This window comes from Phodopus roborovskii, unplaced genomic scaffold (genome assembly GCF_943737965.1).
Source record: "Phodopus roborovskii unplaced genomic scaffold, PHOROB, whole genome shotgun sequence".
Taxonomy (NCBI): Eukaryota; Metazoa; Chordata; class Mammalia; order Rodentia; family Cricetidae; genus Phodopus; species Phodopus roborovskii.
This window is the reverse complement of record NW_026126480.1, coordinates 12,225,390-12,252,305: the sequence shown is the minus strand read 5'-3', so window position 1 is coordinate 12,252,305 and position 26,916 is coordinate 12,225,390. Positions and strand designations below refer to the sequence as shown.

General features: G+C 43.1%; 1 protein-coding gene across 1 annotated transcript in view; it reads right to left on the bottom strand.

Moving 5' to 3' along the window:
• C2cd3 (C2 domain containing 3 centriole elongation regulator) overlaps positions 1-26,916 on the bottom strand; it is a 94,109-nt gene that overhangs the window by 14,982 nt on the left and 52,211 nt on the right. The window contains exons 21-31 of the mRNA XM_051192350.1: positions 25,902-26,170; positions 25,185-25,274; positions 23,593-24,195; positions 20,151-20,489; positions 13,959-14,097; positions 12,215-12,279; positions 11,625-11,830; positions 10,732-10,865; positions 9,266-9,427; positions 6,620-6,840; positions 3,731-4,646 (exon numbers count right to left, since the gene is read on the bottom strand). Of these exons, the coding sequence (XP_051048307.1) occupies positions 3,731-4,646; positions 6,620-6,840; positions 9,266-9,427; positions 10,732-10,865; positions 11,625-11,830; positions 12,215-12,279; positions 13,959-14,097; positions 20,151-20,489; positions 23,593-24,195; positions 25,185-25,274; positions 25,902-26,170 (3,144 nt within the window). The remainder of the gene's footprint in view (positions 1-3,730; positions 4,647-6,619; positions 6,841-9,265; positions 9,428-10,731; positions 10,866-11,624; positions 11,831-12,214; positions 12,280-13,958; positions 14,098-20,150; positions 20,490-23,592; positions 24,196-25,184; positions 25,275-25,901; positions 26,171-26,916) is intronic.

Genomic DNA, 26,916 nt, shown 5'->3' with positions numbered 1-26,916 from the left:
TAGTTACCACCCATCTGACAATCAGGAGGGTTGAGATTATACAGGAAATGTGCTTAGAGTGGCGCTTGACATCGTAAACCTGCTGCTCTTATTGCCGTGGTGTGTAGGGGACAGGTGTGCCCATTGTAGCTGTCCTCTCTACTAGTTCCCTTAGCCACTCAAACATGGTCTTCTCCCACCACTGCAAGGTCCTTCCTTAAGTTCACATGTCCCACCATAGGATCCAGCCTCACTTCTGATCATGACATGAAACTATAGCCTCTGCACTATTAGGAGGTGTGGCCTTGGAGTAGATGTGGCTTTGTTGGAAGAAGTATGTCATTGTGGGGGTGGGCTTTGAGGTCTTCTATGCTCAAGCTATGCCCAGTGTCACAGTTCACTTCCTGTTGCCTGTAAATCAAGATATAGAACTCTTAAGCTCTTTCTCCAGCACCAGGTCTGTCTGCTTGTATGCCACCTGCCATGATGGTAACAAACTAAACCTCTGACACTGTAAGCCACTCCAATTAAATGTTTTCCTTTATAAGAGTTGCCATGGTCATGGTGTCTTCACAGCAACAGAAACCCTAGGACACCACTCCCAGCGCTTCACAGCTCTACTCTTCGGCTTTCTTTATGTTTGGGATGCTCACTTGATCCCTGTCTGTAATCAAGGACTGCATTTCCTCCTCGATGCCCCTCAGGCACTTGTCCAACATGTAAATGTCATTTTCCAAGACCATTTTTATTTGCTCCCCTATCTAGTATAGACATTGCCAACTTACAGCCGGTGAGAGAAATGTTAGTCACACTTCAGATCTTCTTCTTCATCCCCACCCTTGTCTGACCCTATATCTTTTTTCCTCTCCCAACACAATAAACTTTAGAACACATGGTTCCCATCTCTTGTTGGTGCAAGTGCCCTGAGTGATCTGCTGCTGTTTGCTTACTTTCTTTTGTTTTGAGACAGTAACTTTCCCAGGTGAGCCTTGAACTCCTGACTGCTCTGCCCCAGTCTCTGACTGCTGGCATAACAGGTGTGCCCTACCACACCAGCAGGCCCACTCCTTACATCTTTTTGTACTTCTGAGCAGCCCCCTCTTCTTGCTCCCATGTCTCACCAAAGCACCTGGAGAAACTGCCTGGGTACCTGACTTTCACCCGACAATGGAAACTGAAGGTAAAGGCTGATCTGTCCTTGGTACTCAGTGTATAGTCTGGCAAGAATGGAAGGTCTGAACTCAAGCAGCTTGAGGGCCTGGGTACACATGGTAGCTCTTTCCTGACAATAATCTGACCATTACTACACTGACTGTCTGGGGAGCAGCATCACACAGAGGTGGCCAGCTGGGAGGAGGACCTTCTCCCTAGCCATTGGCCTTTCCTGATCCCTGTAACCCAGGTTCTTCTCTGACCTCTATCATGACTCACATATGTGTGTGGGGCTCTGGGTACTCGCTGTGCAGGTATAGCACCCGTATAAAAAGTCAGGTATGGTGGTACACTTGTCATCCTAGTGCTGAGAGGACCCCTGGAGCACAGCAGCCACCAGCTAGTTTTGCTGAATTAGTGAATTCCAGATTCAGTGAGAGACTGCCTCAAAAAATAAGGTGAAGAAAAATGGTGGTTGTTCTGGCCTCCACATGCACTATCACACACACGTAGTGATCATATATACATATGCACACACACACACACAAGTATGTACATATAATTATCCCACATGCACACAAATTAATGATTTATACAAATGTTTCTACTCATCTGATTTTCTCTATTTTATGGAAATGTGATAGTTCAGTTTAATCTACGTCTACTGACTTCTATTCTGCAATGCTAGGTGAGGGGTGAGCATGGGGAAAGAAAGAACATTAACACAAGGAGCTAACAAGTCTGGTCCGGTAGAGATCCTTTCTTCCATTTGATCTGAGAACAGACTAAGTAAGGCTAAAGCCCAATTTATACCAGTAATAAGATGTGGGGTCTGCGACAGCCAGATCCGGCATGGAACTGACCTAGACTCTCTGTATCTGGGTAACAGTTGTGTAATTTGGTCTGTTTGTGGGGGCCCTAGCAGTGGGACCAGGACCTGTCCCTGATGCATGAGCTGGCTCTTTGGAACCCATTCCTTGTGATGGGATGCCTCACTCAGCCTTGATGGACAGGGGAGGAGCTTGGTCCTGCCTCAACTTTATATGCCATGCTTTGTTGACTCCCATGGGAAGCCTCACCCCTTCTGAATGGAGATGCAGGAGAAGTGGATGGGGGGCGGTATAGGAGGGAGGTGGGGGGGGAGGGAACAGGAGGAGAGGAGGGAGGGGAAACTGGCTGGTATGCTAAAAAAAAAAAAAAAAAAAAAAAAAAAGAAAGATGGGGGGTCTGAAGGGTCAAAGTCAGGACCCCTGATTTCTAGGATGGGAAGATTTCTTATAAAGCAGCCTACTTCACTGGCCAGCGTCACTAACAGGATCAGCTGGATAGGTGCATGCATGAAGGCTATAGATGGTGCTAAGTGGTTTACTATAACACATCATTGTCTCAAAGTGAGGGTGGGAGGGAGTATCAGGTACACATTTCCCATCAGTAATGACATTCTGGGAGCCTGGGTAAGTCTACCTCAGTGATACCTACTTCTTAGTTCTATCACCTTTCTCTTTCCTTCCTTCCTTCTCTTGTCTCTCTCTTCTTTTTCTCTCTCTACACAAGGTTTCTCTGTGTAGCCCTGGCTGTCCTAGAACTCACTCTGTAGACCAAGCTGGCCTTGAACCCAGAGATCCTCCTGCCTCTGTCGTCTGAGTGCTGGGATTAAAGTTGTGCGCCACCACCGGCTGGCTCACTTTTTTTTTTTTTTTTCTTTTTTTAAATTTAAATCTTGGGGGCTGGAGAGATGCTTCAGTGGTTAAGAGCACTGGCTGCCCTTCTGAAGGACCTAGGTTCTATTCCCAGTATCCTTAGCGGCTCACAACTGTCTGCTATTCCAGTTCTAGGGGATCTAGGGGATCTAGGGGATCTGGTACTACATATGATACACAGGTATTCATACAGGCAAAATACCCATACACATAACATAATAATAAATGAATCTTAAAACAAGTCCCCAAGCCTGTTTTCTCACATGCAGAGTAGATGGCACTCATCTAAAATACTTGTGGTGACAAACTGGAAAGTTCCTAGCATACAGTAAATGCTAATCAATAGGAATAGTTTCTCTACACACACCCTCCTTTCTGTGGTGCTGGGGACAGAACCCAAGGCTAGGCAAGAGCTCTACCAAGGGACTATAACCCTAGCTCCAGCCTTCCTTTTATTTCAACTGAGGGCCGTAGCCTCTTCTTCAGGTATGGGACTGCACAGTGTGTAAACTGGAGAAGTCAGACAGGAAAGTTTCCTGTGTAAAGCCTCACTCAGGGCTTTACACCTCCAGGGACTGCTATCAATGGTAGATTTTTGTTTGTTTGTTTGTTTTGGACAAGGTCTTGGTCTGTGACCTAGACTGACCTAGAGCTCCCAGTTCTCCTACCACAGCCCCCCCATCCGCCAAGTGTGGGGGTGTAGACATGGGCCACCAAGCCTGGCTTCAGTGATGAACATAACACTAGCCACACAGGTGAACCTTCCCATGCCCTATGCCCCCCAGTGCATTCCATGAGGGCCACTGGTCACACTCACTCTCTGTTAGTCTGAAACCAGCATCCAAAGTGCTTCAGATGGATGGCCTAAGTACCCACTTGTGGGAAACAGCAAAGGATACAGAAGGAGGCTCTGCCTCATGGATACCCCTGGTCCAGTTGTTACCTGCTTCTGCCTCACAGCAGGGGAGTCCATGGGTGTCTCCTTGAGGTTTTCCCTTTTGCTTTGGGAGGGCGGGTGTAGAGGAAACTTCTCTAAGCTCTCAGAAGAGTCACTGAACTCACTGGAGAAAGCTTCCCTCTCAGCCATGATCTCCAGCATGGGCCTCTTGTCCTGCTTTATTTGCGGTGAGCCCCATCCAACAGAATCACTGCTCTCTTGGACTCCTGACACTGTTAGGCTTGGGGCGAGCTGAGGCTGGGCTGAGGCAGACTCTTCAACCTTGGTGTTATAGGCTCTACCCTCACAGGCAATGCTGTGGCTGGGGGAGCCCTGTCCAGCCTGGGGGCTGACTGCCTTTTGTGGGCTGGACATCAAGCTACTTCTGACCTTAAGCTCCTCTCTGGGGAAAGGTCTGGAAGAGCAGGAGGGACCTTCCCTTTGTACCTCACTGGACTGAGGGCTGATGACCTCACTCACGTCTGACGTGAAACTGGACCAGGGGCTAGTTTTGTCTGTCACTGTGGTAATTTCATTTAGGGTCCTGGGCTCAATAATGTCTTCTTCATAGTCTTCATCACTGAGGTCTGGGCCCACGTCAGTGTCGTCACTGCTCTGCACCCTCATGATGGGTACTGTATGCTCCACCGACGCACGGAGCACTCCTCCTCCCTCTGAAGTCTCTCCAAGAACAGGGGCAGGCAGGGCATTTGTGCTCGCCTCTCCAGCTCCTGCCAGTGGCTCCTCTGGAGCGGTGCTTGGTCCTTGCAGGGCCTCGGTGTCCTGGGCATCTGGGAGGGTGGTGACTGCTCTGCTTCTACTCCTGGCTTGGTGAGAAGCCAAAGCTGCTTGTGAGTCTCTGGTGATAGTCTGCAGATCTGAATAGCAACAGATACCACTCTTACTACATGCAGGGCTACAGACCACATGGTCCCCTCGCTGGACTCCTAGCTTCACAAGCATCCTTGCGATCGGACTTTAAGCAAACCTCACAACAGTTAATTCACCCAGGAGTCAGTGAAACTATGGTCACAGCAGTACAATCTCTAGCACTTTATTCTAACATTAAAGGCTGAAATCTAGTCTATGTGTAGTTGTGGAGACACCTGTGAAGTGCTCATGCTCAGATCTCTCGGGAGCTGAGGTCCTGATGGGCATGCTCATGCTTCCATTTACTTCAGTAATCACCTATATTAAAACCAAAACAAGAATCCACTCATTTACCTATTCAATGACAGTTATTAAAACTAGCTATTTTACTTGGAAAACAAAAGCAAGGAAATCTTATTAATGCATAACAAAAGAAAAGAATGGAGGCAGCAGGGCACTGGAAAGAACACCAGCTTCGGGTCCAGTTTCTGTAGTTAAGTTTGTGGTCACAAGCAAACTGTCCCTTCTGAGCCTGTTTTTCATTCAAATGTGACCAATACCAGCCACTTCACAGGCTTGATGAGAGAAATGGGCATACCCTGCAAGGTGCATGTATAGGCAGTTAATAAGGAGAAAGTACCAGTCAAATCAAATTATTTTTGGGTAAAATGAGGGTGGAGAAATTAATAAATAAGATGCCTTTGGTTTTAGCTGTTCTGAAAGCAGAGGCAAGGGAACTGTTTTAGTATAGGAGTTCTGAACCACCCTGGGACCCATAGCAAGATCTCATCTCAAATAAGGAATAGCAAAAGGATCAATGATAGTAAATGACATGTTTGGATGATTTCTTTTAGAGAGAGTCAGAAGCTAGTGGAGGATTTGACTTCCAGGGCTAAGGGCTCTACCTGTTTACTGCTAGAGGGTAACTAATAGGAGGGGCTTGTTTTAGTATGGTCATAGTGTTCAGGCATTGGAAGAGTTTGTCTATATATGAGTGTACCTGTAAACAGAACAGGCACCAGGCAGACTTACTTGGCCCTGGTCTTTTGGTCCTAATTATTTCCTTGGAGCATTTCCGTTTTTTATAAACCAGTTTATCTTCCAATGCCTATTACATCTCCTCCAGGAAACCTACCCAGATGCACCAGCTGGAAGGCTCTACTCTAGCCATGTTCTATAAGGAAACACATGAGAACACACTATAGCATAAAGCTGTTTCCCATATCAGCTTGTGAGCATCTTGGGACAAAGGTCACTCTGGTTTATGTCTCCGGGGGGCCAGCAAAGGCTCACCACACAGATGCAGCATGTATGAGACTGCATCTGTGACTCACTCAAACTGGTCTAGCAGCCTCTTGGAAAAATGTACTGAAGCATGATAGACAGAGTAGGCTTTGCTACTTTTGAACTGTTTCCCTGATGTAGAGAATCAGCTCTTTTTGAATCCATACTGTCTGTGAATGTGAGGCTAGCCTGAACTACACAGTGAGACTCTGCCTCCAACTCAGCTAACCAAATGAACAACAACAACAACAACAACAACAACAAACTTAGTATATGTCTGGACTCTGGGAATTAGAATTTTAAAAAAGTTTGTAGCTAAATTCCCCCCTGAAAGATAGTGGTGCAGACACGTTCAAGAACAGTTAGGGAATCATCATCTAATGTATGCTTCTTACTTTTGGTTAGGGGAATGAAAGCTCAAGAAAGGAAAGAGTGTGCCCAGTGTCAATAGCAAGTCGATGCCAGAAACCAAGGACCTGGGTCTCTTGCCTCTCAGCCTAGTGCTCTTTCCATTGTTCCACACTCCTGTCCCCACACTACCATCTTTTCCTTCCAAAGGAAGAGGGCAAAGGAAGAAAAAAGACGTGTAAACTGTCATTTGTATTGTGATGGAGGCCTATCTGAGAGCAGACACTCAGGTGGCCCCAACTTGGCACCCAGTAATCAAAGCCGTAGCAAAAACAGCTCTGAGCCATACCTGAGATCAGGGAGCTGACTTGCATCACCAGGTTACTGGATTTCTCCAGGATGCACTGGTTCTCGGGGTCTCGGCTGCTGGTTCCTGAGCCTACAGAGTCCGTCTGGCTCTCCAGGCTCTTTGAGACAGCAGGAGAACTGTGAGAGCTGAAGGGCAGGAAAGGCTTGCTGAGCTTCTGGGTGAAGTACTTCTGGATCTCATCTAGCTCACTGAGATTCTTCCTGGGGAGAAGAGGAGGGTGACAAAGAGGACATTCACAGTGACATGACACAAGGCATGACACAAGGCAGGACTTTAATACTGCTCACTTCAACCAGTCCTTTACCCTTCACCTTCCTATTGCTAGAGACAACTTTGTCCTCCATCCCTTCTGCCTGACTAATAATGTTTCCTTTTCTGCTATCTAGCAAAAAACACAACCTTATCATGAGGAACCATTCATTTTGCTAGCTTATTTTGTTTCTTTGAGATAGGTTTTCCGATATAGCTCATGCTGGCCTGGAACTTGCCTCATCTGAGATTACAAGCAAGTATCATAACACGTGGTATACAGTGACCATTCTTGCCCTTCATTGCGGCAGTCCTCACTTTGCCTTAGTCTGGTTACCTCTCAGTGGCTCCTGACCCTCAACTAGCCAGCCAGCCTTCCTTGACTCCCCAGGTTGGCTCCAGGACTCCATCAGTTTTTCCTGTATTTCTCAATCACCGCAATTGTTGATTCCATATCTACTTTCCCTTATGCACTGTGACTCAGTGACAGTTCCTTGCATCTACCATACCTGTACATCCAACATAGTGCTTGGCACAAAACAAATGACTACTGAATGAGTAAGTTAACATGGATGAATTACTAAAACCAATCCTGTTCATTCTCACCACTCTCCAATGAAGAATTCCATCACCTCCATTTGCATAGGCGTTTATGCTTTCAAATACACTACTTTGGTAATTCTCAGCCAACCAAATCAAGAATTTCAGGTTCAGAGGATGTAAGTGATTCAACCAGGGTAAGAAGTAGTATGTGGCTATTCAGATTCTGGGATGCCAAGTCTTAGGCTTTTTTTTTAGGACACTAGATGGGCTCTGTCCCAAGCTGGTCCATTCCTTCCCACATTTCTCCAGATTATGAAACCTGAGATCAAGCTGCTCTCTACTTTGTCTCTTCATTCTTCTTTTAAGGTTGCTGCTCATGACTTTTGAAATCTATTATCTATTATCTGGGTCACCTGTCTCCTAAATTCCTCTACTTTCAGCTTACATGACTTTCAGTTTTGTCATTTTCTTCATTATTGATATTTCATTAATTTTCTCTAATTAGGCCATGAGTATCTTGGAACAGAGAGTATAGGAAGCATGTCTGCTGCCCTGAATATGCCCAGCAGGATTCCCATGGCCTAGACTGAGTGAAATCCAAGTTAAAGGAGAGGACAAGGCTTATCCTTGTTCTATCACTACAGAATCTGGTCTACCAAAGGGTGGTGGTATCACCAAGTCATTTTGGTGTCTACATCCTGCACAGATAAATGCCTACAGCAGGAAAATGCAGGCAAGAGTACACTTGGCACAGCGTTAGGAAATCTGCAACCCCAGTGGTTCCAGCAGAGGTTCTGGCACAGAATCAGGGGATACACATCTGTAGGCATCATATTGTACCTTCTCACCAGTGACACAGGTCTATCAGTACTTGCCCTATAGGTCACCAAGGTCCCATGAACTAACTCCTAAAGAACTGCCCTGCTCTTTGCACTTAAATTTTATTTATTCAATTTAGTGTGTGTATGTGGAGACTGAAGACAACTCTAGATCCTGGGATTGATCCAGGCCTGTGTGCAAGTGCCTCTAGCCACTGAGTCATCTTGCTGGCCTGCCTCTTGCATCCTCAGCTCATTTTTTTTTTTTTTTTTAAATTGTGTAGTTAGTATTTCCTCAATCTTGATAAATTCTGTGCCTCTGGGGTTTAGGGATATTCCTTCTGCATAGACTAGCCTTCACATTTATTAGCCTCTTCTTCCAAAGCCCACCTGTGCTGTTTTAACTCTTTCCGTGTCTACCTTTCTGGATTACTCATTCCTCTGTTTGCTCTTAGACAGGAAACCATAGCCCTCACCACCCTGCGTTATAGTTATCTGGTCATGGCTATCTCCTGCATTGGGGCAGGCAGGGCTGGAGGTCAAACCTATTTAACTGTGAAATCAAGTGCTTTTCACTGTACCAGATCTCCCACTTGATTCCTATTGGGAATCTACATGCTTCAATTCTCACAGCACAATGACAGGGAAGTGTGGACAGGACAGATAACTAGAATATGGATGTGGCTGTGAAGGTAAAGGCCACGGACAGGAACAGGCTTGTAAGTTATAGATGTGACGCATTTTAGATGTGAGGATCAGTATGTTCTGGTGAACAAGTTAAAGTTCCTGGATTTACAGGTGGGCATTACTAAGCCTTTTGAAGGAATACAGGGTTCTAACCAACAGATTCTTCTGTGAGAGAGTCTACGAGGCTTCCAGGTCCAAGTCAACACTTATGTGTATGAGAACACTCCACAGAACCTCCAAAGGGACGATTAATGGACATGCCACACTCCAGGATGCCACTGCTCATTCACCTGTGCTCCACACACAGGGTCCCTGTGATTCTCCTCACCTGAGAGAAGTCAGAATGGAGGTGTGGGAGGACAAAGGCACTGTGGTCAGTTTCTCATCATTTGCCAAGATTGCCTCCCCATGCTGTAGGGATTCGTGAAATCGGCGGATGTTCTGCACATGCTCTTCATGGCGCGCTGCCTGGTTTCTTATGGTACCATTTCTGTGGGGAAATCAGGAGTGAAGTCAATTCCTAACCAAACACAGAATTCCTAGTTTGACACCAGAGTCATTTTTTTGGAAAAGATACTGTGGACCTGTTCCCACCACTGCAACCACTCTGGCTTGCTCAGCTCTTGCTTGGATTACCTAGGTTTCCTAAATAAACTTGCTTTTGGTCTTACCCATTGCACTTCCATCTATTCTCCACATTAGGGCCCAAGTGATTTCTCTAAAATACAGATCTGAAATAAGAGCAACAACAACAACATATACAGAGCCGTCATTATGATGACAATCGTTATAAGGATTCATCAGGGATTAGTCTATTCACCATTATCATTCCTTTCTAGCTCTGCCTCTTTTAATCAGTACAACAAATCTTTTAATTCCATGGGATTCAAGAATGTGACTGCAACCATCTTCCTTTTCTCCTGATAAGGCAGCCTGAGATGTAGTTCATACAGCATTCAGCTCACCCAATTAAAATAAAATCTAGTGATTTTTAGTGTATTCAGAGTTAGAACACTAAACATAGGAATTGAAGCACAGAGCTTCTTCTAGACAGAGAATTATCTTCACATGGTCACCAAGGGGAAACTGTAAAGCACTAAACAGATCATAGAGGGGGAAGCTGCGTGGGAGTATGTGTCTGTCTAAGAACAGCCACTGCAGGGGCAGCTGCATCAGAGAAGAGTCTTCCGTTTGATACAGGGTCTCACTGTGCAGCCCTGGTCTGCCTGGAGCCCTTACGTAGACAAGGCTGGCCCCTTATTCCTGGGTGCTGAGAATATTTTTGTCTCTTTGTTGAAGTGGTGAGAAAGATGTGGGGAAAATCTCTGGTGGAGGGCACCAAGGCCTAAACAGAAGTGCATTAGAACAATCTTAGTTTTGGCCCTATTCTCTAACAGGGTGAGGCATTCTCTAGCCCAGAAACCCACACATACTGTTCACTCATAGCTTAGTGAACAGAATGAACCAATCATGTGTATGGTTTTGGATTTTTAAAATTTATTCTTTTAAACAGCATCTCATGTAGCCTAGGTTGCCTTCAAACCCACAATGTAGGAGAGGATGGCTTTGATATTCTGATCCTTCTGCCTCTATATCCAAGTGCTGGGATCACAGGTGTGCACCACCACAGCTAGTTTATATAATGCTAAGGATTGAACTCAAGGCCCTGCACATGCTGGGCAAACACTCTACCGACTGAGCTAAACCCCTTGAACCAAGTGTTTCCCCCTTAATAAAGGACAGGAAGGACAAGACAGTTCACATCATTTGACTTCTCTTCCCATTAACAATTACCTTGCAAGAGAGGAGAAATCAACCTCCTTTGGAGAATTGTGGGCAAGCTGGTCTTGGATGTGCCTTGCAATGGGCCCAGGGAATGCGTCACACATAGAAGAGGCAGGGATTGAAAAGGGGCTGAACAATGGTATCTGCAGCAGCAAAGAGAAAAATGGTGCACCGGTTACTACTAATCCCTTCGGAACAAAGCCTTACATAAATGTGAAAATTGGCTTGGTACAGTTTACTTTCTCTGTGATGAACATTGTTATAAGTTTAAACTTAATAATCACTATATGACATGGATACTGTTATTCTTATTTTATAGACTATGCCCTCGACTACCTTTTAGTTGCTTTTGTCTTATTTATGTTCTTACTCTTTCAGGCACTAGGTGGGGCATGATTTTATATTGACATGTGGATGGAAGTTTCTGTACTGCCAAGTCCTGAGGGCATTTAGTCCCAAAATAAACACACAGACTTATACTAATTATAATCTGTTTAGCTGATGGCTTAGGCTTTTTACTGTCTAGCTCTCTCTTAATTATTAACCTGTTGATCTATGTATTTCTATGTGGGCTTATCTTACTGGAGAATATCCAGGTATCCTACCTTCCTGGTAGCTACATGGCATCTCCTTGACTCTGCCTACTATCTTTCTCTATTCCTGTTTAGATTTCCTGCCTGGCTAAATCCTGCCTGTGCACTGGCTGAAACAGCTTTATCCATCAACCAATAAGAGAAAAATACATTCACAGTATAGAGAAGGACATTCCCCCATCATCTTCTCTTTTGGGCTATAATATTATTATTCTTTATTCCCTGTGGGCTTTAAGCTGGAAGGAGTAAAAAGAATAAAGGATTTTCTTAAAGCAGAATCTGTGACTAGGTGTGAACAAGGAAACCTACCAGTGATCCTGGAGCTGCCGTCCCTCGTCTTGCTTGTCTTTCTTCTTTTAAATGCAGCAAACTCTCCAAAGGGGAAATAGCAACTTTTATCTGCCCTTGGCACTCTCCACTGAAGTCTGTAATATTGTACCAGCCACAGATAAACTGAAAGCCAGACAGTAGTGGGGAGAGGTCCACAGAGGCAAAGCCAACCACCCTCTCCTCATCTGTGGGGGAAGAGAAGAGAAGAGCTGGGTAGCATGGCTGGCCATGTCCTCCTCCTGTTGAGATTGGAGACTACACAGAGAAGCTGGCTCAGGAGACTAGAACCAGTGGCTCAGAGGCTGAAAGGCTGGGGCCAGAGGGAACCTGATTCCATTGTCCTCTACAGTTTAGTTAAAGATAGATACAACTAGAAAGGCCCCAATGTATTTGGGTTCCTACATTAAGCAGGTAGTGCAAAAAAATATGACTCCTAAGTATTTAAATCCCACAAGAGAATAATGGAGCCCTCTGTATGAGTCTCCTCTACCAGACAGCTATGTCCTCAGGGTCATCAGCACCATGGCTTTGCTTATTTGGAAAAGAAAGTCACAGAATAGCACTCATACCTCCTTTATGCCACACTTTAAAGACAAGGGTTTGATGTGGGTCCAGAAGCAGCTCTTTTGATAACCTGTTAGGAAAAACCATCAGTCATCATGAGTTAACTACAGGAACCTTCCACAGTATGAAACTTAGATTTGAGGAAGATCCCTATCAAAGATAGCCAAGGAATGTCAGAAGAAGCAAAGAAAAATTTTCAAGAAGAAATTAATGCCTTAGATTCCAGAGTGGTATTTATTCAATGGGTGTAAGATGATTTGATAGATCAATTGGATGGGAAATTTGGCTACAATATAAATCTTGAAGCAGATAAAAGGCAAACATTTATAATACTTAAAAAAAAGCTTGTTTAATGAATCTGAATATAAATCTTTAAATGACATCGAAAGGAGAAAAAATTTTCCATTCATTGGAAAATCAACCCCCCAAGTGTGGTGTATGAGTGTATGTTCTAGTCTTACTACGTATCCCTGGCTGGCCTAAAACTTGCCATGTAGACCAGGCTGACCTCAAATGCACAGAGCTCCACCTGTGCTTCCTCAGTGCTGGGATTAAAGGTCTGCACCATCAGGACTGGCAACTTCACATTTTAGACAGTATTCATGTATGTATTTTATATAGTGATATATATGTTATTAAAACTGGTTAAGCAATCTTAAAAAAAAAACTCATCTAATTTGGATTGTACAGTTACCTGTAAAACTATATCCACCTGAAGATAAGGAATCTGATGTTTGGAGATACTAGGTACTTAATTCATACAGCTAGTATATGGTAGGGATGTGGTTGGATGCAAAGTTTCTCTGGTTCCAAAGACCAGGTTCTTTCCATTGCACTGAAGATATTTTCCTTTACTGAGATTAATTTTCTACCTAAAATACTGGCTTCTTCATTTACATAACTTACATATACCTTCTTCTAATATTAATGCTTGAGTTTTATTTGTGGGGCACACTTGGACTTCCATATTGGCCTAAATATTAAACTTTTTTTTTTCATGAGCTATCTTTCTACCAGCATCTATCTTACTTTTTTTATATCACTGTCAAACTTGAGCACAGCCTTTAATTTTTGTACTTCTTCCTAGGGTGATCACATTTGATGACAGAGAGAATTTTACTCATCTTCATTCCCAGAGCAAGGCATAGCTCTCGTCTCTCACTGGCTATTTTTTGAGCAATAATCAGAACTAAAAACATTGAAATAAGGGGCTGAGGAGATTGGCTCAGTGGTTAAGAACACTGGTTGTTTTTACAGATGACCCTCAGTTAAACTCTCCACTTACATGATAGCTCACAACCATTTGTAACTCCTGTTCCAAAGGAGCTAACACCTTCTTCTGACATGGCACACATATATACATACAGGCAAAACATTCAAACACATAAAATAAATCTTAAACAAAAAAACACTGAAACAAGGTAAGGAGGTAAAAGCACTTGCCACCAAATCTGACCACCAAAGAGGGAACCAACTGCCACAATTGGTCCTATGCCTTCCATGCACTTGCCAATGTATGTACCATGCACACACATGCAATAAGTTTTTAATAAACCAACAACGCTGCAATAAGCCTTTTAACTACTGGCAGTCATGAAATTATAAACACTAGGACTAGATAACTGCATAAAGACTCATTTTGCAGTTCTGCTCAAACATAATTGTATCTATTGTATTTCTGGCTCTGATTTTGTCTCTTGGAACAAAAAGCTGAATCTAAACAGGTATTAAACATCCAAAGATACAAACCTCGACTGCTGTTGAAAATTCCAGATGGGTGAATCGGTGTTTTCAATGACATGGGTATATATAGGAGATGGCTCAGTGGCTGTTGCAAAGGACACACAACAACTGGGTATGGACACTTTCCGCTCTGTCAAGGGGCTCCCTGAAAGAAAATACAGTGGGGGTGATTGTATTTTAAGGCAGGACTTCTTACACTATCTATTTAGGACCATTATTTATCTGAGAAATTTGACTGTGACTTGGGTGGGCAGACATATAAAATTAAAAGAGGCATAGAAATCAACATTTACTTAGAGAAAATTATAAAAAATTCATTTAAAAATAATTCTTTACATAGAGAAAATTATAAAAAAAATAATAATTCTTTACAGCTGATGTGAACAAGGGGGAGCCAATGGGCCCCCAGACTGATAGCTGGGAAACTAACATTGGACCAATTCAGAACCCCTGAACATGGGTCTCAGTTAGAAGGCCTGGGCAGTCTAAGGGACCTCTGACAGTGGAACCAGGAAGTATCCCTGGTGCACAAAAGGACTTTGGTAGCATATTCTCCATGGAGGGATACTCCTTTAACCTAGATGCAGGAGGGAGGGCCTAGTCCCTATTCCAAATGACATGACAGATTTTGTTGATCCCTCCTGGAATGCATCACCCTCCCTGTGGAGTGTGTGTGGGGGGAATGGAATTGGAGGGGGTTGAGGGACATAGGATGGAGGGAGGGAGAGGGAACTGGGATAGATATGTAAAATAAGAAAAAAAAATTCTTTAAAATACATATAAATTTATTGTTCATAAAAGATAAAAACAATCTATACACTAGTGAGATGGACATGCTTGTTTATATTTACATAAAGGATTAAATCTTGGTTAAATACTTGATATTTCAGGATGTGGTTTATCTGATTTGTAATTGTCAGTGCTGAAAATGTCACTCTGCACAGATACACAGTACAAAACAGCAGAAGGATGTTTAGGGTCATTTCAGGAAAATGCTGGAAATTCTGTCCTAATTCCAAGCTAGAACTCACTGAAAGATTTTCATTTATTTATGAAACTCAATTATTTAAAAAAATTAATTATTCTACTGTAATCCAGAGATAAAATAATTTAATACACACTGAGGAATGGTGATGAGCAAACATTAAGTCTGTTTTTCACAATTAAACTGCTCATGCCTTTAAATCTCAGCACTCAGAGACAAGAGAGGCAGATGGACACCTGTGAGTTCAAGGCCAGCCAGTGCTATAAAATGAGACACTATCTCAAAAAGAAAAAAAAAAAAAAAAAAGCAGAAAACTTTGTATGCATTGTTAACTCATAATATATGGTAGTCTAAAATCAGCTGTGTTTGTTGGCCATGAGTAGTGACTGGATATATATAGTGTGAGTTCAGAACCAAGGCTACCATGAAGTCAAGCGTTATAAGCTGCCAGAAATACCACACATTTGTTAGTGTTTACTTTTGAATTAATTTCTGGTCTCTGTATGATCAGAAACTTTTCATTGCTGTCAAATGCTCTGTGATTCCCTCTCTGATGATCTCTCTTGCCTTTGGTCTTTGCTTGAGCTACTCTTTCTAGCTACATGATTCCTTCCCCTCTCCCCCAAGCTGGCCTCCAATTCACAGTCCTCCTGCCTCAGCTTCCTTAGTACTGTAGTTTTAGGACTATGCCACCAAGCCTGGCTCACCAGTGACCTTTCTACTATTGCCATTTCACTCTGGCTCCCTCAGCTCATGTTTCTCTTCCGGTAACATGCTCTTAAATCACTCCCCATAATACATTTCTAATTCTAGATGTACCCAAACCTTGCTCTGATCTTTCTCATGCCACTGCTCCCCAGATCCATCCTGAGTTTTACTTTTGAAGCTATCTGTAGAGGTCTAGAAGTAATACTACTGTTTTGAGTTTGGAGGAAATAGTTCTGGAGCATTTAGCCTAACAGGTTGGGCAGTGCAGGTTTATCCAGTTCCCCTGCTCTCCCCTTATGAGTGAAAACTCATCTAGACTTATTTACATTTCTGGAAAGAGGTTCTGAACTACTTTTGTTTTTTGTTTTTTCTTTTTCGAGACAGGGTATCTCCATGTAGCCCTCACCATTCTGGAACTCAGTGGATGAAGCTGGTCTTGAACTCATAGACATCTGCCTGCCTCTGCCTCCAAGTTCTGGGACTAAAGGCTTGTGCCCACTACTGCCAGGTTACTAAAATACTTTTCAAAGCAGTTCAGAAAAAACTCATTATACTCCTAACATGGTTGACACACACACTGAGAGCAGCTGAGGTCTTAGCATTTAACTTCTTCACTTCATTTCCAGAATTTTATTTACATAAATAGAAAAGTATTTTGTTCATGAAAGACAGAGTTGTTTCAGTGAGATTAACTCATATTTGGATAAAACTTTATAAACTGTTTCAGAATACATTAAATTCATGCTAATGACACCTCTCAAAAATCAGGTAAGGTAAGTGACTCTTCCAGTGTCACGAATAAGGCAAGACAGGAGCAGGGAAGCCAAGTGGCTGACTTATCACTCTTCTGGTGAGCTAGCAAATAGAAGCAAGAATCAGCCATGTTTGGCTGACTCCTCCAGGGCTTCCCATCATAATAGATCTAATTCACTCTAATTAGTTTAGAGAAAGCTTACTCTCTTAATATGAGCCAGTGGAAACTTTACAAAGGCCAGTTTTGTATGTTAAAAAATATTTAGTCCAGAGATGAGCAGGCATACTACACGAGCCTGATGACCCGAGTTTTTCTGAAGGTACTCATTTAAAGCTGATGGTATGTTGATGTAACTCTGCACTCCTCCAGGGAGATGGGAGCCAGAGAGAATAGCTGGGAACTTCACGGGCTGGCTAGCCTGGAGCATACCACAGAGCAGCAGCCAAAACAAGGAGACACCCAGCCTCAATGACTGACACAACAAGGTGAGATCCACTTCCCCAAAGTCTGCTGACCCTACACATGTGCACCGTGGCATGTGTACACATGCGTGGGCACACATAATTAAATACATAAATAAAAATTTAAAGATAAAAAATTACTTTGGTTCTATGAATCTAGCATTAATTGACATTTCTGTGTCAAATATGCACAACCCGAGTCAGATTTGGTTCTTGATCCAAGGACAGACACACAGACAATCCAGTAATATCTATTCTCCAGTTGTAGCTTACATTGTTTCAAAGCATTTTACCTTTGTTCTTCAGCTTTCTCATTTGTCTTATGCAATGTAAGTGTACAAATACTAAGATTACTGAAGCTGACTTTCTTTCCTTTTTGGACAGGTCCTTGCTATATTGACCATGTTGTCTCTGAACTCCTGGAATCAAGCAACCCAACTACCTCAGTCTCCTGAGTAGCTATGACTGCAGGTATGCCCACTGCCCCCCAGGGTTTCTCTGTATAACAACTCTGGCTGTCCTGGAACTCACTCTATAGACCAGGCTGGTATCAAGCTCAGAGATCTGCTTGCCTCTGCCTCCTGAGTGTTGGAAATAAAGGTGTGTGCCACCACCTGGTCCCACACTACTTAAAAGGAGGGCTCCCCAGAGATTCAGTAACAAATGTACTTATATTTTCAGACCCACACCTTGACAAGGTATACTAGTGTACAGAGAGCACGTTCCCCACTCAGCCCCATGTTCTTCGAAGATGGAGGTGGAAGAGAAGCTCTAATGAACTTGTATCATTATCATGTTTGGTAGTTGAGGAAATGAGAAGTGGGTTTGCTCAAGGTCACAAAGCTGTTACAACCCAGCTAGGGCAGGTGCAGCCCTTCAATTCCCATTCTGGAGCCTTATCAATGCCATCATGGAGAGGGCTCATGTCAGAGGCAGGTGGGTCTGCACTTCCCCTACTTGGCTGATGCACACAAGTTTAAGATGAAAGGACCACACGGGATCATCACCACAAGAGTAGATGTCTGAATACAAATGAAATCTCTGAAAGTCAGGTGTCTATCCTGCTGTCGTGACCTGGCAGCTACAAGGGGCCAAGTACAAGTGATTGCAAGTTAACTCAGCCAGAAATGTGAGAGGCCATGGCTCATATTCACAAAGCAGAAGATTATATTTGCTTAACTGTATCAAGAGAGTCAGGATGCAAGGACACAGAAACATACTCCCTGACCCAAGGACTATAACCAGAGACAATATTTAGTACAAAACAATATGATTGTGAGAATGTGGTGGTGTTACAGGACAGCTTTGGGTGCACAGAGGCAGGTGTATTGCTAATGGGTGTGACAGGGTTAGACTTCAGAGTGTTAGCATCACTTTAGCTTACTCTTCTAAGAGACAGAGCAAGTCTGATAAATAAGAGGAAAAGGGTATTTTTAGTAGAAGGAACAGCACAAGGCTTGATAGTTTTTTGAGATTTACTAGGGCACTGGCACAGAACAAGCTGCTGAACATGAGTGAATATGGTGAAATGAAGCTGGCAAGGCTGATGAAGCCAGATGGGCAGGATTCTGTGTGCTTTATCACCAGGGCTGCAGGTGATAGTCAATATTTTAACTAATGAGGAGACAAGGTCAGATTTGCTGGGGTATACAGTCATACAGTCTTGGCGGCAGAATGAGAAAGCCACTGGAGAACAGTACTGGAAGCGACAGCCAGGGCCAGCTGTCAGGGTTTGAGGATGCACGGTTTCCCACGTGCTCACGTGCTTGCCGTATGCCAGTCCCTCAGTTAGTGGTACTATTTTTGGAGGTTATGGGAGCTTCAGGAGGCAGGCCTACATGGAGGAAGTAGGATACAGGGTGTGTCTTGGGGGCTGCATCTTGTTCTAGGATCTTCTTTCCTATTCTCTTTGCATTTTCTGCCAAGAACTGAAGAAAAGCCTGTACCACATGCTCTGGTCTCCATGGCCAAGTAGCCATGACTGAACTTTTAAAACTCTGAGTTGAAGTCCTTCCTCTTCTTCAAGCTGTTTCTTTCAGGGGCTGGATCACAGGGGGATGTGTAACCAGTAGGGATGGATACACAATGTATACTTTGTTCACTGCTCTACCCCTGGCACTAAGACAGTGCTGACTATACAGCAAATACTGCTGTTCATCTTGCTGCTAACTGAATGAATGTATAGTGAACAGGTGAACAAAGCCTTTACTCTTGAGAGGTTATTGAGCAGAGAAGAAAAACATGGGGAAAATGTCAGTACCATTTGGCCAATGCTATGATAATCAGAGAACGAAAGGTGCTAAGGGAACACGTAGGAGGAGCCTTATATCAGGCAGCCCTCTAGTACACAGTAATGCAGTAATGCGTACCTAAGCCTTGCGAGAGTGGACTGAGCCCCCCAAAGAGGGAAGGCGACAGAAAAGTGAAAATCTCAGTGGAGATGCTAGGCTAACAAAGGTAGGGACGAGGTTATTTTCCAGAGACTCCTTTGCAGTCTGGTGAAGTACTGGGCCTCTTTGTTTAAGTGTTTCTCTAAAAATGCATAATGTGGGCTGGGGGTATAGCTCAGCCAAGAAAGGATAGGCTCACAACCAAAACCATAAAAATGCATATTGCAAAACTCATAAGGTTATAAAGAAATCTAGTTATACTGGTAGCTATCAAAACTTAGAACTGTGTGATATAAAAGTATATGTTTTATTGATAAGACCTAGATGTAGGTAGTAAGCGCTGTGAGGTCAAAAAATAGGTAAGAATAAAGTGATATTCTAAGATACTACAATGACACAAAGATGCTGTAATTTCTGTGGCTGTCAACATTGCAGGCATTACTCTTAATACAATTGTTTTCTACCAACTCCAAGTATTCCTTATGAATCTCCTGGGGACCTGCAGAGCTAGTGCTAAGAACCTCTAGTCCTGGGTGCATACTGAGGACCTAAGTGGGCATAATGGAGGACGAGAAGGAGGAGGAGGAAGAGATTTGTGAGAAATTTTAAAAAGAGGACTATTTATTTGATGTGGACACTGGATTTTGGATAAGGAAGACCGATGCAGTGAGGATGACACCTGGATTTCTGGACAGGAATTATAATCCATAGCATTAATACAATCAGCAAAGTCGGCTTTCATCTCAGAAAAGCTCTCATGTTACTTCAACCGTGAGGCTTGGGAAGTATAATATCAACTAAGGTGACTAGCCATCCTGGTAGGTCCTGGAATAATATGAAAGCTCTGTGAAGACAGAGAGTACCCAGAGGAGTTGGATACCTGCTTTTGGGTAAGCATACCTTTCAAACTCAAGTGCATGGCTCTCTCTACCAGGATACTGACTGCAAAAGTCCCATGCAGCTCGGGAGGGCCCTCCTGGGCGGGGCATACTTCAGAGGCACTGCTGTTGCAGCCCACCTGGGGGGAGGCCAGAGACTTCTGGAGGATACAGGGTGGAGAGAGCTGGAGCTCATTTTTCGTCCTGGAGAGTGGCTCAGACTCACTGTGGCTGCTGCAGTCCATGGAGTCCAACTCATGAGTGGGCTCAGTGTGTGGGGAGAGAGGGCAAAGAACCACGTGAATTCGCAAGGCAGCTCCAGAGAGGTCGGAAGCATTTCTTCCAAACAGAGGATACACACCTGCAAGAGAATGGAGGAAAATAAGCCTGGTTAAGAGAAAACGCCTCTTGGAGGCTGCTTATGGGTCTCTTTCCTGTGATAGGACTACAGGTCTCAACATACCAGTTTTCAGAAAGACTCTGAAGTTGGCATATGCAAAAATTTTGTCCTTGTCCCTACTATGTTCAGTTACACCCAATAATATTAATGGTGACATTTCTGATTTTGAAGCCAGAACCAAAGGCACTGCTATGGAAGAGATTCACCCCAAGGGTATTGGTAAAGACAAGAGCAGCCTGTCTTCTCTTCTGCATGCACACAGGCTTCCACCCTTAGCTCTCTCCCCATGGGGAAGCTATCTAGTGCTCACATTAGCTCCTTTTACTATCTGAGTATGACCTGGCAATATCCCCTGTGATTCGCTGGGGGAGACAGGAGGTGACAGCAGAGGAAGGGAGAATAAGGGGTAGTAATAGCAGAGTCCTTTCTATGCCAGAATTTCAGATGGGTCAATGGAACGGTCAGGATCATTCTCCTGATAATCAGTGGATCTGAACTTCATTGGCTTGCTGGATCTTTTTTGTTTTCTTTTCCATTTTTAAATTTAAAATTGAAATAAGGTTGTTTTACATGTCAATCCCAGTTCCCTCACCCTCCCATCCTCCCCTATCACCCCAACCAAACCCCAGCCCACCCCCTTTCTGCTCCTGGGGGAGGGGGTTGAGGCCTTCCATGGGGAGTCTTCAAAGTCTATCATATCACTTGTGGAGCTTGCTGGATCTTAAAATGAGATTTACTTAGAGTAGAAGGCAACAATAATTCCTCCTGAATTCTAAAGTATGCTTTGCTATATTCATTCCTATTTGAGGAAAAAGATGTTACCTGTCATAGATGGCAATAAGGTAGAACTTTTTTGTCTATTTACAGCCTCTTTTCTTCTTGATACAAAGTGTAAATTACCATGGCTCTTGAAAGCAGAAAATGAGAGTCATTATGAGAGGGAGGATGCCCACATGCAACCCAGTGGGTCCTTACCCTCAGGAAGATTGAAAAGTATATGGAAACAGGTTGGCTGGCTGACTGGATGTGAATGACAAATTTAACACATGTATCAAATGGCTATTGTTCAAGTGGATACAAAGCACAGACAATCTGAAAAGTTTAATAGTCTCTTTGCAAACTTAACAAAAAGGGAGTATTTGTGATGGGACTCTGACCCTTGACCTATATTCTGTGTCCCTGTCCCAGATCTATTTTCTTCAGTAGTGAAGTTAAAAGCCTATCCAAAAGAAAAAAAGATCAAATGAGTCTGAGCCTGGCTCATTTCAAAGATTTTTTTCTCTAGTTTCTATGAAGTGACCTGAACTGGCCTACATAAAATAGGTCATGTAGCATTTGAAGAGATACTTCATAGGGCCACACTTACATCTGTTGGGTCCAAAATGAACCCAAGAATTTGGACAATCACTCAGACTCACTAATTTCTTTCTTTCTTTTTTTTTTTTTCTCTCTCTTTTTTTAGATTGGGCCATCTGTTAATCCCAGCACCTGGGAGGCTGAAGCAGGGGGATTGAGAGTTCAAGGCCAATCTGAGATATATCATAAATTTTGCACTAATATAGGCTTATCTAGAGACCTTGTTTCAAAAACACCAAACAAGCAAGCAAACAAAAACAACACCCAAAGCAAAACCATATACCAACAACAAGAGCAAAGCAAAGCAAAACAAAACAAAACCCCAAGGATCAGAGGAGCAAAAGCCTAGCTGAAGTAAAACTGGGTCATGACCTAATTTCTTTAACTGTGCAGAGCAGGGAAACAACTAACCTTATAGGAGTGTTAAACTGAGTGTTATGTTTGTACAGAATCTAGTCATGGTCTGGTGTGAGCTTAGTAGGCAGAGTGCCTGCCAGACTTACAAGAGACCCCAGGTCTGATCCCCAACAGGAGGTCCTGGATTTGGCAAGGTCATCCTTGGCTACACAGTGAATGTAAGGAGAACTTGAGCTATGTGATATATGAGACTCAAAAAGCACCATTGAAAAAGAACTTAGTTGGCTATTTTCAATCTGTGCCACATGACAGGCACTAGACTCACTTTGTAGAATGCAAAGCTCTATGACCTCTCTATCCAGAACCTATCATAATGACCTTTGACAATTCTTGGAAGAAAACTAAATACTTCTGCTTTGATGAGACTAGTTATCTTGACCACTGTTCTGGCTTTATTGAAGTGCATTGTAACCCTGAGCCCCAGCTGGGCCAGGTTACTTACAGTATCTGCAATTATGGCTGTGTCTCCACTCTTGTTCTTTCTTTAGAAAACCTTTCTTAGCTGGGCATGGTGGCCCACACCTTTAATCCCAGCACTCTGGAGGCAGAGGCAGGCGGATCTCTGTGAGTTTGAGGCCAACTTGGTCTACAGAGGGAGTTCCAGGACAGCCAGGGTTATGGAGAGAGACCCTGTCTCAAACAAAAACAAAACACAACACCATTCTTTTCCCCTTTCCTTGGTTTATTCCTAAATCCTAAATCACTTTGGTTGAGATTCTGTCCTTAGATCGAACCTGAGCGACCATGAACCCTCACAGTCCCACCGTGCCATTGAGAACACCCTCTTTTTAGTTCTTATGCATCACATTCATTGTTTACAGTTGTAGTCTTTATTAAAATATAAACACAATTAGGCTAGGAACTAATTCTTACTCATATTTGAATTCCCAGGGCCAAACACATGCAATAAACACCAATGGATGTTTGAAATAAAAGTACACTGAGCATTCCATTTGTAAAATGTAACTTTTCCTTTCTGCCTTATGAACTATATTTTCTTTAGTTCCAAGATGCACACACCAGAGAAGATGTATATCCTGAGAAATGTTCAGAGAAAAGAATATCTTTGGTGGGTATTCTTTTCAATGTAGTATATACACCATTGCCATCAATGATCACACAGGCTCTTATACATGTGTTAAAGGAAGTCACTGAAATTCAGTCAACCTCATTCTATACATGTTAACTGGGTACTTACGATAATTTAGGTACCATATTACATGTTCAAATCTGATGAAATTATGTTGAAAGAACAACCCAAACAAAAAATTAAACCTGAGTGTTCACTCACCACTGACAGTTAGTGTCCTTGTTGACTTTTCCCCAAGTCTGGACAGGTCTACATAGGCTGAGCCGATCCAGCTGTCTGTCTGATGTGGCCTCTCTAAACTGTCATTGCCATAAGCTCGCCACACTTGGATCTCTAACTTCTCCTCCCTGAAGTACCAAAGCAGTGACTGGCTCCGCATGACCTCTGCTCTTTTGGATGCCTTGAAAGTAATCAGGACCTGGTTTTTGTTTGTAGCTTCCTTAGGCTTCCGGAGAGGGGTCCAAAAGGCTTCCTGATTGTACAGTTTGTAGCGAAGGTAGCAGTACGTATTCTTATGAATGTTCTTGTGGCCAGCGAGCAGCACACAGTGGACAGGAAGCCAGAGTCTTGGGGTGGAGATGGTGACAGTGGCTGGCACTTCTTCTACCTCCTTGACAAGATCCTTCAGGCTGCTGTCGAAGGTCCAGCCCAACAGCTCAGCAGCTTCCAACACCCGCTCTCTATCTCCAGGGTTCGTGAAGGAAACAGAAAGCTCCAGGCCGCCTACAATCTTCTGCATAAACTCCAGGTCCCGAGACAGGCCTTCATCTTCTGGTAAAATGACAGGATACCATCCTGTGATCCCTTATGGGGAAAAGGAAAAGATTTTCAATCATTGTCTTCGCAGAGAAACACATATTCTCTCCATAACTCAGATTCCCCATTACTCTGGCCCGATGCTGAATGGAAAACATGCCCACACTGAGTTGGGAGCCAGTCTTTCTCTAACCACTGAGAGGCAGTGCGATTAGATAGGAAGGATAAGACTAGGAATTGGAAGGCGAGTTCTTTCGATTAGATAGGAAGGATAAGACTAGGAATTGGAAGGTAAGTTCTTTCTTTGGTTGAGATCCCCAAACTAATGGTTTATTCTGTATAAATCATTAATCTCTCACAGTTCTCTTTTCTATATGGCACACATAGGTAAATTCACACTGATCTTATTTACTGAAGTTATAGTAACCAAATGAAACAATGGTTGAGGAAATGCCTTGAAGAGAAGTGCTATAGAAAAATGAAATGTTACCATGGTATTGCCAGGTATTGCAAGGGAAAGAAAATGGAAGAGAGAGTCAAGTGATCTGGGGTCTAGATCCTGAACAAATAAATAGCTGTGTGTATTTGTCCAGGCCTTCATACAGTTATCTTTATTCCATGTGTAGTACAGGACAGGAAAGTGAAAATAATGTGTGAATGCCGACTACATTTCAAGTTCTGCTACTCAATAGCTGTGTGGTTTAGGCAAACCAACTTTTTTTACCTCATCTTCTCATCTGTCAAATGAAAATAGTGACTATGTATCCTGCTGGAGGTTTATTGTGAGGCTCAAATAGATCTGAGAAAATATGTCACACACACACACACTCACACATATATACATACATACATATATATCTCACCATCGCCATGTTTCCTAGAGTTAAACCTCTTTGGTGATTGGGACAGGCCTTCCAATGCCTGTGTGAGTTCACAGCCTGTCTTCGAGGGCTGGCTTCCTTGTGTATTTTGCATGGGAGGTAGATGGGATTACCTCATCAAGACAGGATCAGCATGTGATTACTCAGGATCCTTACCAGATCTCTTGACCAGCAGGTCTTTCGTTGGAACCTTTACTACTCCAAGCAGATACTCTTTGCATGGCTGGATACTGGCTATATCACTGACTGTTAAGTAAAGCAAAAATGAATAATTATTGGTGTGTCTACTGAGGCCTGTTTATAGTACACTCTTAGAACACTTCATTTCTACAGTATATTCCTACAACACATCAGGGATTATGTTGTTTACATCCTAGTCAGAGTCTGAATGTCCTTCAGATGTTTTACTGAAACTTTCCTTTTTCAGGCATATGGGAAAGAGTGTAAAACTCAACAGGCACATGTCTATTCTTAGATTCATCCATTAACATTTGGACACGATTGCTGTTTCCCTCTACATTCTTGCATACGCATTTCACATGTTTATTTTTGCTGTGCCCTTTAGAAGTTGCAAAGATCATGTCGAGCAGTGGTGGTACACAACTTTAATCCCAGCACTCAAGTGGATCTCTGTGAGTTTGAGGCCAGGCTGGTCTGCAGAGTGAGTTCCAGGATAGCTAGGACTAGTAACCCAAAGAAACCCTGTCTCAAAAAAAAAAAAAAAAAAAAAAAAACCAAACAAATCAATAAAAAGAAACAAAGATTATGACCTCCACTTTTCAATTTTTCAGGGTATTTCCTAGGAAGGACTATGCCACCCACAGCGGAACCTCATTCATTTGATTCTGAAGGTGATGGTCAATCAGTGCTTACCTGACTTGGTATTTTCATGATAGATTGCAAAAATAATTTCTGCAAACTCCAACAGCTCTGCCAAGAAACAGGCTTCTCCACTACAGTGCTGAGTCACCAGGTTACAGGGGAACTCAATGTGATGGGAGAACTCAGGGCAGAAGGAACAGGCCACAGGGCGGGTTCGGCGCTGCTCCCCCTTGGGCAGGAATGAGAGATGAGTGGTGACAGAAGTATTGACTCCTACAGTGGCACTAAACTGTAGAGCAGGTTCCTGCTCAGCCAAAGCCCTGCAGGGGACAAGAGAGGAAATGAGAAGGAGACACTACAACATTATTAGAAATCAGTTTGCATGCCCAGGAAGTAGCTCTACTACTTTCACAAGATCGGAGCATGCTTATCAATACCTCTCTATTTAGGCTTTTGGCCGTGCCACAATGTGCTTTTGTAGTAACCTAGATATGACAGCATATTAGCATGGAGTGGTCCTAAACTGAGGAGGTTCATGGGTTAAAGTTTGGGACACTGAAAAAATATTACAACTTATCATATATACTAAAGTTCCCCTATTCTATATTTAATAATGTATTTAGCATATTAGTATAGAAGTATCTAAAGATAATTTATACATATAATAGCATACCTTAACTTGAAAATATGCTAACTTTTAAATTAAAATGCTGAGCTAAAATTGCTTAGACCACTGCTACTAACACTGGGAAACTCAAGTTTTAATATAAGAAGTAACCTGATTAAAAACTGCCCTGTAGGTTACTCTGTCATCCTCATAAAATGAGACAAAAAACTACACCTCTACAATCTTACTTAAGAACACACCAAGGTAAGATCACCCTGTAACCCTAACACTACTGCCCACACTGCCTAAAATGGATGACCCTATAGTTTAACGAGTTCAGCTGTGACTCTAGTCTTGCCTCCCCTCCTTTTAGAGAAAGCTTACTAAGAAAACCAGTGCAGCAGAGTCTTGCTCCCTTGAGTCCTTTCCTAGATCAGCGATCCCAGCTGGATGCTATGC